Genomic DNA, 13,522 nt, shown 5'->3' on the forward strand with positions numbered 1-13,522 from the left:
CTTGGCTAAAAAATCTTTCTCTTTGTCTAGCCCATAATCTGGAGTCATTTTTGATTCAACCTTTTCCTTTATTCTGCAGATCCAAGCAACTACCAAATCTCATTTTTTCTACCTAAACCCAGTATGCCACATTATTTTTTCTACCTTAAAGAAAACCAGAGCCAAACCGCTTTGGCTCAGTGGATAGAGCATCAGCCTGTGGACTGAGAGGTACCGGGTTCGATTCCGGTCCAGGGCATGTACCTTGGTTGCAGGCACATCCCCAGTGGAGGTGAGCAGGAGGCGGCTGGTCGATGTTTCTCTCTCATCGATGTTTCTAACTCTCTATCCCTCTCCCTTCCTCTCTGTAAAAAATCAATAAAATATATTTTAAAAAAAGAGAAAAGAAAACCAGAAAAGGGAAACACAGGTCCTTATGTTTTTCCCATGACCCCAAGAGGGAGAGCCCATTGTAGGGCCTGCCTCCACTAAGTAACAGTAAAAAAGAAAAAAAAAGTCCTTTTATTTACAGTTATCCTCCAGTAGAAATAGCAGGCAGTTAGGAATGCAAATAGTCCAGACAGAAAGGCCTTCAAGACACCACAAAATGATCCAGAAAAGGGTCTAGAGCATAACAAACCCTTTCTTTGCTTTTCTGTTTCCTGCCCCTCACCCTAATCATTCTTTTTCTTTTTCTAAGACATATAAGCTGTGTCTGAACACAGTTTCAACATTTTTCATAGCAGACTACAATTCATAAATGATTTAGACTATCTACTGACTTGCATTAGAAGAAATAACCGAGAGTCGCACATACACCTGGCATATATGTCAATTGAATGGGAACATGCAAACCTTATTACATTTAAAACTTTTCTGAGATAGTCTCTTTTTTAAAGTAACTTGCAATTGTCTAAGCATGTGTTATATGTCAGATACTTTACCAAACTAAATTTTATAGCTTCATTTTTCAAACTGTATACTTATATTAGGTTGTGCATATCCTATTCAAGAATTGAATGCAAGATATCAAGGGAGAGATCAACAACTATACTATCATAGAAGGGGACTTTAATACCCCACTGACATCACTGGACAAATCCCCTAGACAAAAAAATCAGCAAAGAAACAGCAATCCTAAATGACTCACTAGATCAGTGGTTCTCAACCTTCCTAATGCTGCGACCCTTTAAATCAGTTCCTCATGTTGTGGAGACCCCCAACCATAAAATTATTTTCATTGCTACTTCATAATTATAATTTTGCTACTGTTATGAATCGTAATGTAAATATCTGATATGCAGGATGTATTTTCATTGTTACAAATTGAACATAATTAAAGCGTAGTGATTAATCACAAAAACAATATGTAATTATATATGTGTTTTTTGATGGTCTTAGATGACCCCTGTGAAAGAGTGGTTTGACCCCGAAAGGGTCGTGACCCACAGGTTGAGAACTGCTGCACTAGATCATATGGACTTAATTGACATCTTCAGAACATTTCACACCAAAGCCATGGAATATACATTCTTTTCAAGTGTACATGGGACATTTTCAAAGATAGACCACATATTGGGTCACAGACAAAGTCTCTCCAAATTCAAGAAGATTGAAATCATATCAAAGATCTTCTCAGATCACAATGGCATAATATTAGAAATAAACTACAATCAAAATAATAAAAAAATTCAAACACTTGGAAGCTGAATAGCATGCTATTAAACAATGATTGGGATACCAAAGAGATCAAAGAAGAATTTAAAAACATCCTGGAAACAAATGACCATGAAAACAAAACAATCCAAAATCTATGGGACATAGTAAAAGCAGTCCTGAGAGGGAAGTTCAAAGCATTACAGGCCTACCTCAAAAAATAAGAAAAAATGGTAATAAATTATCTAACACTACAACTTAAAGAATTAGAAAGAGAGCAACAAGAAAAGCCCAGAGTGAGCAGGAGGAAGGTAATAATAAAGATGAGAGCAGAAATAAATAGCATAGAGACTAAAAAGACAATACAAAAGATCAATGAAACTAAGAGCTGGTGTATGCATGCATATAAGTGTAAGCAATAGATGTGGACAACAGGGGGTGAGGGTGAGGGCAGGATTGGGGGAATGAGAGGACATTGGGGGGATAAAGACACATTTGTAATATTTTAATCAATAAATGGGGGGAGGGGAAGAAAAAGAAACTAAGAGCTGGTTCTTTGAAAAGATGAACAATATTAATGAACCTCTAGTCAGGCTCACCAAGAAGCAAAGAGAGAGGACCCAAATAAACAAAATCAGAAATGAAAGAGGAGAAATAACAACAGACCCCACAGAAATACAAAGGGTTGTAAAAAATACTATGAACAATTCTACTCCTACAAACTAGACAAACTAGAGGAAATGGACATATTCCTAAAAAAATAAAACCTTCCAAAACTCAATCAGGAAGAATCTAAAAATTTCAATAGGCTGATAACTATGGAGAAAATTGAAGCAGTCATCAATAAGCTTCCAGCAAACAAAAGCCCTGGACCATATGGCTTCACAGCAGAATTTTACCAAACATTCAAAGAAGAACTAAAACCAATCCTCCTCAGACTATTCCAAAAAATTCAAGAGGAAGGAACACTTCCAAGCTCTTTCTATGAAGCTAGCATTACCCTAATACAAAAACGAGATAAAGATAATACAAAGAAGGGGAATTACAGGCCAATATCCCTCATGAACATAGATGCCAAAATACTCAACAAAATTCTAGCAAATCAGATCCAGGAGTACATTAGAAAGATCATACACCATGACCAAGTGGGATTTATCCCAGGGATGCAAAGATGGTACAATATCTGCAAATCAATAAACATGATACATCACATAAACAAATTTAGAGATTAAAATCACATAGTCATATCAATTGATACAGAAAAAGCATTTGGAAAAATCCAACACCCTTTCTTGATAAAAACCCTCAGCAAAGTGGGAATAGAGGGATCATACCTCAACATGATAAAAGCCTTATATGACAAATCTACAGCCAACATCATACTCAATGACCAAAAACTAAAACCATTTCACCTAAGAACAGGAACGAGACAGGGATGCCCACTTTCACCACTCCTGTTCAACATAGTACTGGAAGTGTTAGCCATAGTAATTAGACAAGAAGAAGAAATAGAAGGTATCCAAATTGGAAAAGAAGATGTAAAACTGTCATTATTCACAGATGACATACTTTACATAGAAAACCCTAAAGACTCCATAAAAAAAATTATTAAACTTAGAAGAAACCAAGATGGCGGCATAGGTAAACACCTGAAATTGCTGCCTCACATAACAACTTCAAAAATACAACTGAAAGACAAAATGGACATCATACAGAACCACAGGAAGGCTGGCTGAGTGGAAATTCTACAACTAGAAGAAAAGAGAAAAGCACACTGAGACTCAGAGGAGGTGCAGAAGTAAAGTGCAGAGGTACGGAGGCGTGTGCGAAAAGGGCTGGCAACTGAGGACGTGGTTCTTTTTCAATCAGGACAGAGACACAAGCTCCCGACAGCTCTGTACTCCAGTTCAGGGCAAGTCTCTGGGGACCCAGACTCATATGGGGAGAAACTGGACTGTCTGGCATCGGGCGGAACTCAAGGGCGGCTTTCTCTCAGAGGTGCTTGCAGCAATTACTGCAGGACACTGAGACCCGGGTTCTCTTAGGGCAGGGCTAAGGATCTGCCATAGCTGTTTGCTCCACCCTGTTGACTCCCTGAGAACCCGCCCCCTGCAAGCTGTGTGCAGAGGCTTTTGCATATGAATGGCCTGGCCCTTTGCAATCTAAAATTACCAAACAAACTGCAGCTGGGTCAGAGAGACCCAGAACATCCAAAAGAAGGCCCAAGGCCCCACAGCAGCTTGCATTGCTTCACAGCTGGGCCTCACCTGGGCAACTCCAAAACCCAAACAAGGAAGAGGAATCTGCAGATCTCTCTGTAGCTCCTGCTGGGTAGCCTCAGGCAGAGGCTAAATTAGCACCTCCTTAGAGATCCAAGAGCCAGTGTGCCCAGTGGTCAGAGTGGGACCATCCAGATTACAACTCCTCAGATCCATAAGGGCACACTCAGGGGCAGACTCAGTGAGCACCAAAGCCCCACTGAAGCAAGTCTTGCCCCAGAAGGGTGTCTCCAGCACAGAAGTTCTCCCACCATAGACACAGCTGATCCTCACAGCCAATTGGCCTGGAGGTCAATTCCTCCCAGTGATACCAACTACAATCAAGGCTTAACTACAACAAGACTGTGCACATAGCCCACAAAGGGGTGCACCAAGAGTGTCCACCTCAGGTAATTGGGAAGGCTGAGCCACTGGGCCCTATAGGACACCTAGCACAGAAAGCTACTCTATCAATACAGGGAAGCAGCCAAAATGCAGAGACAAAGAAACAGGTCACAAATGACAGAAATGGAGGAAAGCAAACTACTGGATATAGAGTTCAAAACCACGGTTTTAAGGTTTTTCATGAATTTTCTAGAAACCACCGATAAATTTAGTGAGACCCTCAATAAATCTAGTGAGACCCTCGAGGATATGAAAAAGGACCAACTAGAAATGAAGCATACACTGACTGAAATAAAGACTATTATACAGAGATCCAACAGCAGACTACAGGATCGCAAGTATCAAGTCAAAGATCTGAAATACGAAGAAGCAAAAAACACCCAACTAGAAAAGCAAAAAGAAAAAAAAATCCAAAAATATGAAGATAGCGTAAGGAGCCTCAGGGACAACTTCAAACGTACCAACATCCGAATTATAGGGGTGCCAGAAGAAGAGAGAGAGAAAGATATTGAAAACCTATTTGAAGAAGTAATGACAGAAAAATACCCCTACCTGGTGAAAGAAATAGACTTACAAGTCCCGGATGCACAGAGAACCCCAAACAAAAGGAATCCAAAGAGGACCACACCAAGACACATCATAATTAAAATGCCAAGAGCAAAAGATAAAGAGAGAATTTTAAAAGCAGCAAGAGAAAAACAGTCAGTTACCTACAAAGGAGTACCCATCCGACTGTCAGCTGACTTCTCAACAGAAACTATGCAGGTCAGAAGGGAGTGGCAAGAAATATTCAAAGTGATGAGTAGCAAGAACCTACAACCAAGATTACTTTAACCAGCAAAGCTTTCATTCAGAATTGAAGGTCAGATAAAGAGCTTCACAGATAAGAAAAGGCTAAAGGAGTTCACCACCACCAAACCAGCATTATATGAAATGCTGAAAGGTATCCTTTAAGAAGAGGAAGAAGAAGAAAAAGGTAAAGAGAAAAATTATGAACAACAAATACATATTTATCAACAAGTGAATCTAAAAATCAAGTGAATAAATAATCTGATGAACAGAATAAACTGGTGAATATAATAGGATCAGGGGCATAGAAAGGGAGTGGACTGACAATTCTCAGGGGGAAAGGGGTATGAGGGGTGCGGGAAGAGACTGGACAAAAATCGTACACCTATGGATGAGGACAGTGGGGGGCAGGTAAGGTCAGAGGGTGGGGTGGGAACCAGGTGGAGGGAAGCAATGGGGGTGAAAAAAGAACAACTGTATTAATCTGAACAATAAAGATTTAATTTAAAAAATTATTAGACTTAATAAATGAATTTGGCAATGTAGCAGGATACAAAATTAATGCCCAGATATCTATGGCAGTTTTATACACCAATAGTGAACTTACAGAAAGAGAGATTTAAAAAAAAATTCCATTTACCATTGTACCAAAAAAATTAAGATACCTAGGAATAAACTTAACTAAGGAGGTAACAGACCTGTACTCTGAAAACTATAGGACACTGAAAAAAGAGATAGAGGAAGACATAAATAGATGGAAGAATATACCATGTTCATGGATTGGTAGAATCAACATCATCAAAATGTCCATACTACCCAAAGCAATCTATAGATTCAATGCACTCCCCATTAAAATACCGATTTCACAGACCTAGAACGAACTCTCCAAAAATTCATCTAGAACAAAAAAAGACCCCGAGTAGCTGCAGCAATCTTGAGAAAGAAGAACAAAGTAGGAGGGATTTCAATACCAGATATCAGCTGTATTACAAAGCCACTTTTCTCAAAACTGCCTGGTACTGGCACAACAACAGACATATAGACCAATGGAATAGAACAGAGAACCCAGAAATCAACCGAAACCACTACGCTCAATTAATATTTGACAAATAAGGCAACAGCCTACAATGAAGTCAAGACAGTCTCTTCAATAAATGGTGTTGGGAAAATTGGACAGCTACATGCAAAAAAATGAAACTAGACGACCAACTTACACCGTACACAAAAATAAACTCAAAATGGATAAAGGACTTAAACATAAGACGGGAAACCAGAAAAATATTAGAGGAATCCACAGGCAGCAAAATCTCAGACATATGCTGAAGCAATATCTTCACCGATAAAGCTCCTAGGGCAATAGAAATTAAAGATAAAATAAACAAATGGGACTACATCAAAATAAAAAAAACTTCTGCACAGCAAAAGAAACCATAAAAACACACACAACACAATAAAACAAGAAACTCACTGTATGTGAGAACATATTTGCCAATATTATCTCCGATAAGGGTTTAATTTCCAACATTTACAGGGAACTCATACAACTTAACAAAGGACAATCCAATCAAAAAATGGGCAATGGACCTAAATAGATACTTTTTGAAAGGGGACATAAGGATGGCCAAGAGACATATGAAAACATGCTCAAAGTCACTAATCATCTGAGACATGCAAATCAAAACAACAATGAGGTACCATCACACACCTGTCAGAATGGCTATCATCAACAAATCCACAAACGACAAGTGCTGGAGAGGATGTGGAGAAAAAGGAACCCTCCTTCACTGCTGGTGGGAATGCAGACTGGTGCAGCCACTGTGGTGAACAGTATAGAGTTTCCTCAAAAAACTAAACTCCCATTTGACCCAGTGGTTCCACTTCTAGGAATATATCTCAAGAAACTAGAAACACCAATCAGAAAGGATATATGTTCATAGCAGCACAAGTTACCATAGCTAAGATTTGGAAACAGCCTAAGTGCCCATCAGCAGATGAGTGGATTAAAACTAGTGGTACATCTACACAATGGAATACTACGCTGCTGTAAAAAAGAAGGAATTCTTACCATTTGCAACAGCATGGATGGAACTGGAGTGCACTATGCTAAGCAAAATAAACCCGTCAGAGAAAGATAAATATCACATGATCTCACTCATTTGTGGACTATATAATGAACAACATAAACTGATGAACAAAAACAGATCCAGAGACAGAGAAGCATCAATCAGACTGTCAAACCTCAGAGGGAAGGCAGGGTAGGATGGGAGTTAGGGGATGAGATTAACCAAGAGACTTGTATGGATGCATATAAGCCTAACCAATGGACACAGACACCAGTGGGGTGAGGGCATGAGCGGGGGATGGGGGTAAGGAAGCAATGAGGGAATAAGGACACATATGTAATAGCTTAATCAATAAAGAAAAAAAGAGAATTGAATGCATACAGTAATTTTTAAACTAGAAATGTCTTTATTTTAAAGTGATAATGAAGACCATTATCATATAAAAGTGAGAGCATTTATAACTCGGTAGCAACTTGGAATTAGTAATAATTTACTTTGAAAAATTGGTACTTAGTTTAAAAGGGGCTTTTTATGCCAGTTTTTTGCTTGAACAAATTAATTTGACTTATGTGCTATATGGTCAGACATATACTGGAAATTTTGACATACTTATATGTAAATTGGGGTTAATATTAGAAAAATTACAATCATGTTAAACTACAATATATTTGAAGGATAAATTAAAATAATTTCTTCAAAAATTATCAATTGTTATTGTAAGAGTCTAATCCTCCTAAGATGTTTCATGTTTGGCATGTGTAAACTTGACCAGATATGATTAACTGGAAATTTTATTAACTCTTGTTTGAAAGATTAAGGCCACTTTGGGCATGCATTTCAAAATTTAAATAAGTTGTCATAGCCTCCAATTGAGATAATAAATAGTATATTGTATAAGGAAACAAGCTATAGAAAATAACTAATACTTAAAATCAATTTTTCTTAATACATGTAAGCTGTTCATGAACTCTTAAGTATTTTTATATTTAGTGTCATCAAAAGATTCCAGTCAGAAGCTCTAGGCATTTTCTATGTAACACATAGATACATTACAATCTATGTGCAGAAACTCTCCTACTTGCATATTGGTTAAAGGCAAAAGAGAATTTGAAACCCAGATATATTTTTGAAGGAAGCATGTCTTTGAATTGTCCTTTCCCATTATGGTTCAGACTGTCAAACTGCAGACTGGTTGCTGTTTCAGTCAGCTCCATTGCCATTTAGTTGGTGCCTATATTTCATTATTTAAGTGTTAAATAAGTAACATATTAAATACAATTTATGAATGCCACTGATGGTTCATACACTGTATATTTTCTTTAATAAAGTTCAAATTACAGGATGATTATTTATTTTACTGAGTACATTTTATATTTGACTAGAAAATTCTCCACGCAACTCTTCTGCAACATAGTCCATGATATTCAACAGCAGCTATGATCCAACAAGGAGACAGTTTTGTTTGTCCAAATACCCCCTTCGGTAAAACCTTAATGTTACTTAAGTTTCTTTTGAGACTACATTTGCCTAACTTGTATGAAACCACAAAGCCAACCAACTGTACCTTGACTGCGCCGTTCTCATGCATGGTGATGCAGTTATCGGCATCTTCTGAGAGTTGGTACAAGGCCTGAGCTGTTGCTCGATGCACATTGGCGTCATTCGACTTCAGGTAACGCACCAATGGAGCCACTGCCTTGTTTTCACCAAAGGCCACTCTGTTTCTGCCCCACATACAGCAGCATGAAATGGCTTCTGCTAGATGACGCCTGAGTTTATCGTTATTCTGCATAAAGGAAATGAATGGTGGTATGATCCCATGAGATCATGTTTATGCACTAAATGTTTATTACCCACTAAGATGCCAATGAGTCAGGAGAGAACAGCTAGCTAGATACTCAGGTGCTGTCTTGAAGGGAACTCATATTTTGGTGGGTCACCAATGGACTAGTTTCAATCCTAAATTCTCATTTTATGAACTGAACATTCTCAGTGAACTCAAAAGTGATCCTCCCTGCTCACCTGGTATTAGTTACTGGTATTTGCCTGAAATTATTATTCTTATTTACTCCAGGCTCAATTTCCTTTTGAGTAAATATTCTCAACACAGAATTACAGATCCACAAGTGGTTTAGTAATAAATATAATTAAAGAATATAGGACATTCTCAAGAGAGCATTTCGCTTAACTGGGATAAGTGGCTTAATTATACTTTATCACCCTAGGAATACTGCTTCATCAGTAATATACCTTGGATCCCAAGAGGGAGAAGACAGTGTAGCATACAATGACGTATTTTGAGTCTGCCATTTCCTTTCTGTATTCTTTATGCCATTATATTCAATGTCTAATTAATTGTGTAGGTATAATATAACTGAATAAGGATACAGTTTTCTTTTTATTGATTTTTTTAAAAATATATTTTATTGATTTTTTACAGAGAGGAAGGGAGAGGGATAGAGAGTTAGAAACATCGATGAGAGAGAAACATCGATCAGCTGCCTCCTGCACAACCCCCACTGGGTATGTGCCCGCAACCAAGGTACATGCCCTTGACCAGAATCGAACCTGGGACCCTTGAGTCCGCAGGCCGACGCTCTATCCACTGAGCCAAACCGGTTAGGGCTCTTTTTATTGATTTTAATGTTTGCTTGTTCAAGCAACAACTTGGTGTCCTTACCTGAATCTGGTGGATATTTTTAGGAACTCAGTATTAGGCCCTCTAGACCCAGCATTTTTCCAATGATTGAATTTCATCTCCATGACTTTTCTGCCAAGTGGTAGTCCAAGCTATGCTCAAATACTTCTGGTCATGGTGAAGTCATTACCTCTCAAGGCTGTTTATTCTATCTGACACAGCTCTGAATAACTAGTACAGTGACTGCCAAAGTCTGCTAGCTCAAGAATGCCACTGATCCAAGCTTGCTAAGCTGGGGGAGGCACATTTAATTTCTAAAGTTAGCATGAATAATTATCTTAGGTATATTAATAATGATGTAAAAATGATAGTTCCTATTTCTACAAGAATACATTTGTTACTTGCCAGTGACAACAGCCTTTATTTTACAAGGATTTTAACACTGTATTAGTCTCAGAAATTAAATGAATTAACCCAAATCTCATACCTAATAAGTGATGGATATTAAACTTAAACCCAGGTGTCTGACCATAAAGCACATTGCTTTTGCCTCTATACCATGACATCTTATGACAATATGCACTTAAAATAAAAAGATGTTACTTACTGTATTGGCTAGTTTGGACAATAAAGGGACAACTCCATGATCTGTAATGACAGCTAAATTTTCTTGATCTTTTGCTATATTGGTAATAGCAGCACATACACTTGCCAAAACTTCTTTATTATCTGATTTCAGTAAATTGACAACAAGTTCCAAACCACCAACAAAGGAACGAACCATTTCTCCAGCATCCTAGAAAATAAAAAAAATAAAGATATATATACTAATAAAAGGGTAACATGCTAATTAATTAGACTTGGTCAACTGGCCATCTTCCAGACATCCAATTTCCTTCTGAACAAAGCCATGGTGGTGGGGGCCGAGGCAGAGGCAGTTAGGGGGCAAGACCAGGCTGGCAGGGGGGTTAGGGGCAACCAGGCTGGCAGCGGAGGGCAGTTGGGGGTGAAATCAGGCTGGCCGGGGAGGGCAGTTGAAGGTGAACTGGCCTGCAGGGGAGGGCCATTGTGGGGGGCCAGGCTGGCAGGGGAGGGCAGTTGGGGGCATTAGGCATGCAGGCAGGTGAGTGGTTAGGAGTCAGTGGTCCTGGATTGCAAGAGGGATGTCTGAGGGGTCCCAGATAGGAGAGGGTGCAGGCTGGGCTGAGGGACACCCCCCCATACACGAATTTCATGCACCAGGCCTCTAATCTATATATATAAAAGCCTAAGTGACCACTGCAAACAAATGACTGGAACAACCAGTCAACCAGTTGCTATGATGCACACTGACCACCAGGGGGCAGGTACTCAATGCAGGAGCTTCCTCCTGGTGGTCAGTGTGCTCCCACAGTCAACCTCCCATGGCTGGCCAACCTCCTGTGATCCCCTTTCCCTCACTGGCCAACCTCCCATAGCCCCTCCCCTCAGCTGGCCAACCTCCTGTAGCCCCTCCCCCTGGCCAGCCAACCTCCCTTCCCCAGCTGGCCAACCTCCTGTGGCCCCTACCCACCCCCCTGCCAGTCAGCCCCAATTGGTCCCGATCACCAGCCAGGCCAAGGGACCCCACCCATGCATGAATTCATGCACTGGGCCTCTAGTCAATAATAAACTAATATTTAGCATTTTTTAAAGCAAAAAGTAATGATAAAACTGTGAAGTACACCCATGCCATTAAAAAACAAATTCAGTTTAATTTATTTCTATATTATACCTAATTTCTATGTATTTATATATAAATTATGTGTGTATATAAACATACATACACATAAATTAGTTTCAATGAATATTTATTGAACAACTCATATGAGTTAGATGTTAACAAAATACAGTTGAATCTTATAATTTGCAATAGTTATGTTCTTTAAAATCACCACAAAGTGAAATCTACACTAATAAAAGAGAAAAATGGTAATTGGTGTACGGCGCTACCCTTTTCATTGGCTAATCAGGGCTATATGCAAATTAACTGCCAACTAAGATTGGCAGTTAACTGCCAACAAGATGGCGGTTAATTTGCATATGTAGGCACAATGCAGGGAGGTGAAAGGGAAAGCAGGAAGAAGCCCCCTGCCACTGACAGTGATCGGAAACCCAGGGGGGAGCTAAGCATGATCGGAGAATCAGGCGCCTTTTCTGCCCTGGCCAGTGAGAGCAGGAAGTAGGGGTGGAGCCAGCAATGGGAGCTGGGCACGGTCGAAGCTGGCAGTCCCAGGAGCTAGGGGTCCCTTGCCTGGGCCTAAAGCGAAGCCCACGATCGCGGGGCCGCTGCAGCTGCGGGTTCCCGCTGCCCGGGCCGGACGCCTAGGCCAGAGGCATTAGGCCTGGGCAGGGGCGGAGCCTGCAACCGCGGGGAGCTGGGGGGGCGGAGCCGGGGATTGGGGGGATATGATGGTCCCCTTGCCCAGGCCTGAAGCATGGGTCAGAGGCATCAGGCTTGGGCGGGGGGTGGAGGAAGCGATCAGAGGGAGATGGGGGTCCCCTGCCCAGGCATGATTCCTGGGCCAGAGGCCTCAGGCCTGGGCGGGGGCCAGAGCCAGTGATCGGGGGGAGATGGGGGTCCCCTGTCCAAGCCTGACACCTCTGGCGGAGGCGTCAGGCCTAGGCAAGGGGCCGATCAGGCGATCGGAGGGGTCTGGGGGTCCCCTGCCCAGGCCTGACGCCTCCGCCAGAGGCATCAGGCCTGGGCTGGGGGCAGAACCAGTGATGGGGGGAAATGAGGGTCCCGAGGCCTGGGCAAGGGGCCGATCCTGCGATTGGAGGGTGATGGGGGTCAACGCCTGAGGGCTCCCAGTATGTGAGAGGGGGCAGGCTGGGCTGAGGGGCACTCCCCCCACACACACACCCGGTGCATGAATTTCGTGCACCGGGCCCCTAGTTAGTGAATAATGAACCAGTGCTCCTAAGGGAAATACAGCGTTAGGTTCCTGCCGGTCTCTGTGTTTCTCTTTAAAGGCATATTTCATATTTTTTTTCCTTTTTATTGAATTTATCAGGGTGACACTGGTTAACAAAATTATACAGGTTTCAGGTACACAATTGTACAACACATCATCTGTACACTGTATTGAACAAAGTGAACTAACAAGCAAAATAGAGACAGATTCATAGGGAGCAGGCTGACAGCTATTGGGGGGTGCTCATTTGTGTGGAGGGATTGAGCAAAAAAAAAATAAATAAAAAAACCTCATAGACACAGAAAACAGTGTGGTGATTGCCAGGAGGAGGGGTGGGGGGGGGGGAGTTAAGGAGGGTATAAGTGCTGATAAATGGTGATGGACAGAGGTTTGACTTAATTCATTGACATTGAAACACACTATAGCCTATGTTTGAATAAAAAGCTTATCTAGCACACATATTTTCTCTGTAATGCACATGACAGCCTTCCTGTGCTTAGAAACACTAGAGAGTAATTTAGAACTATTCTTGTGGGCCATTTAAAACAGTAAAGTCATAAAAAAAAATGTGACACTAAGTAGACTACAAAATGGATGCTTACTATGAAAGCTGAAACAAGATGGCAGAGCATCATCTTGTTTGACCTCAGCTGAGAACATGCATATTGGGCAACTCAAATTTCTCCACGAGTGACCAAGAAACTGACATGAATATTGATTTTGCAGTTACACAAAAAGTTTAGCAAGTAGGTGAATTCCTGAGTAATTCAAATCTGTGAATAATATGGATTGACTATG

General features: G+C 40.7%; 1 protein-coding gene across 1 annotated transcript in view; it reads right to left on the reverse strand.

Moving 5' to 3' along the window:
• The window catches only part of ODAD2 (outer dynein arm docking complex subunit 2), a 206,664-nt gene that overhangs the window by 55,337 nt on the left and 137,805 nt on the right, over positions 1-13,522 (reverse strand). The window contains 2 exon segments of the mRNA XM_036337850.1: positions 8,715-8,936; positions 10,396-10,584. Coding sequence (XP_036193743.1) covers positions 8,715-8,936; positions 10,396-10,584 — 411 coding nt within the window.

This window comes from Myotis myotis, unplaced genomic scaffold (genome assembly GCF_014108235.1).
Source record: "Myotis myotis isolate mMyoMyo1 unplaced genomic scaffold, mMyoMyo1.p scaffold_m19_p_1, whole genome shotgun sequence".
Classification (NCBI taxonomy): domain Eukaryota; kingdom Metazoa; phylum Chordata; class Mammalia; order Chiroptera; family Vespertilionidae; genus Myotis; species Myotis myotis.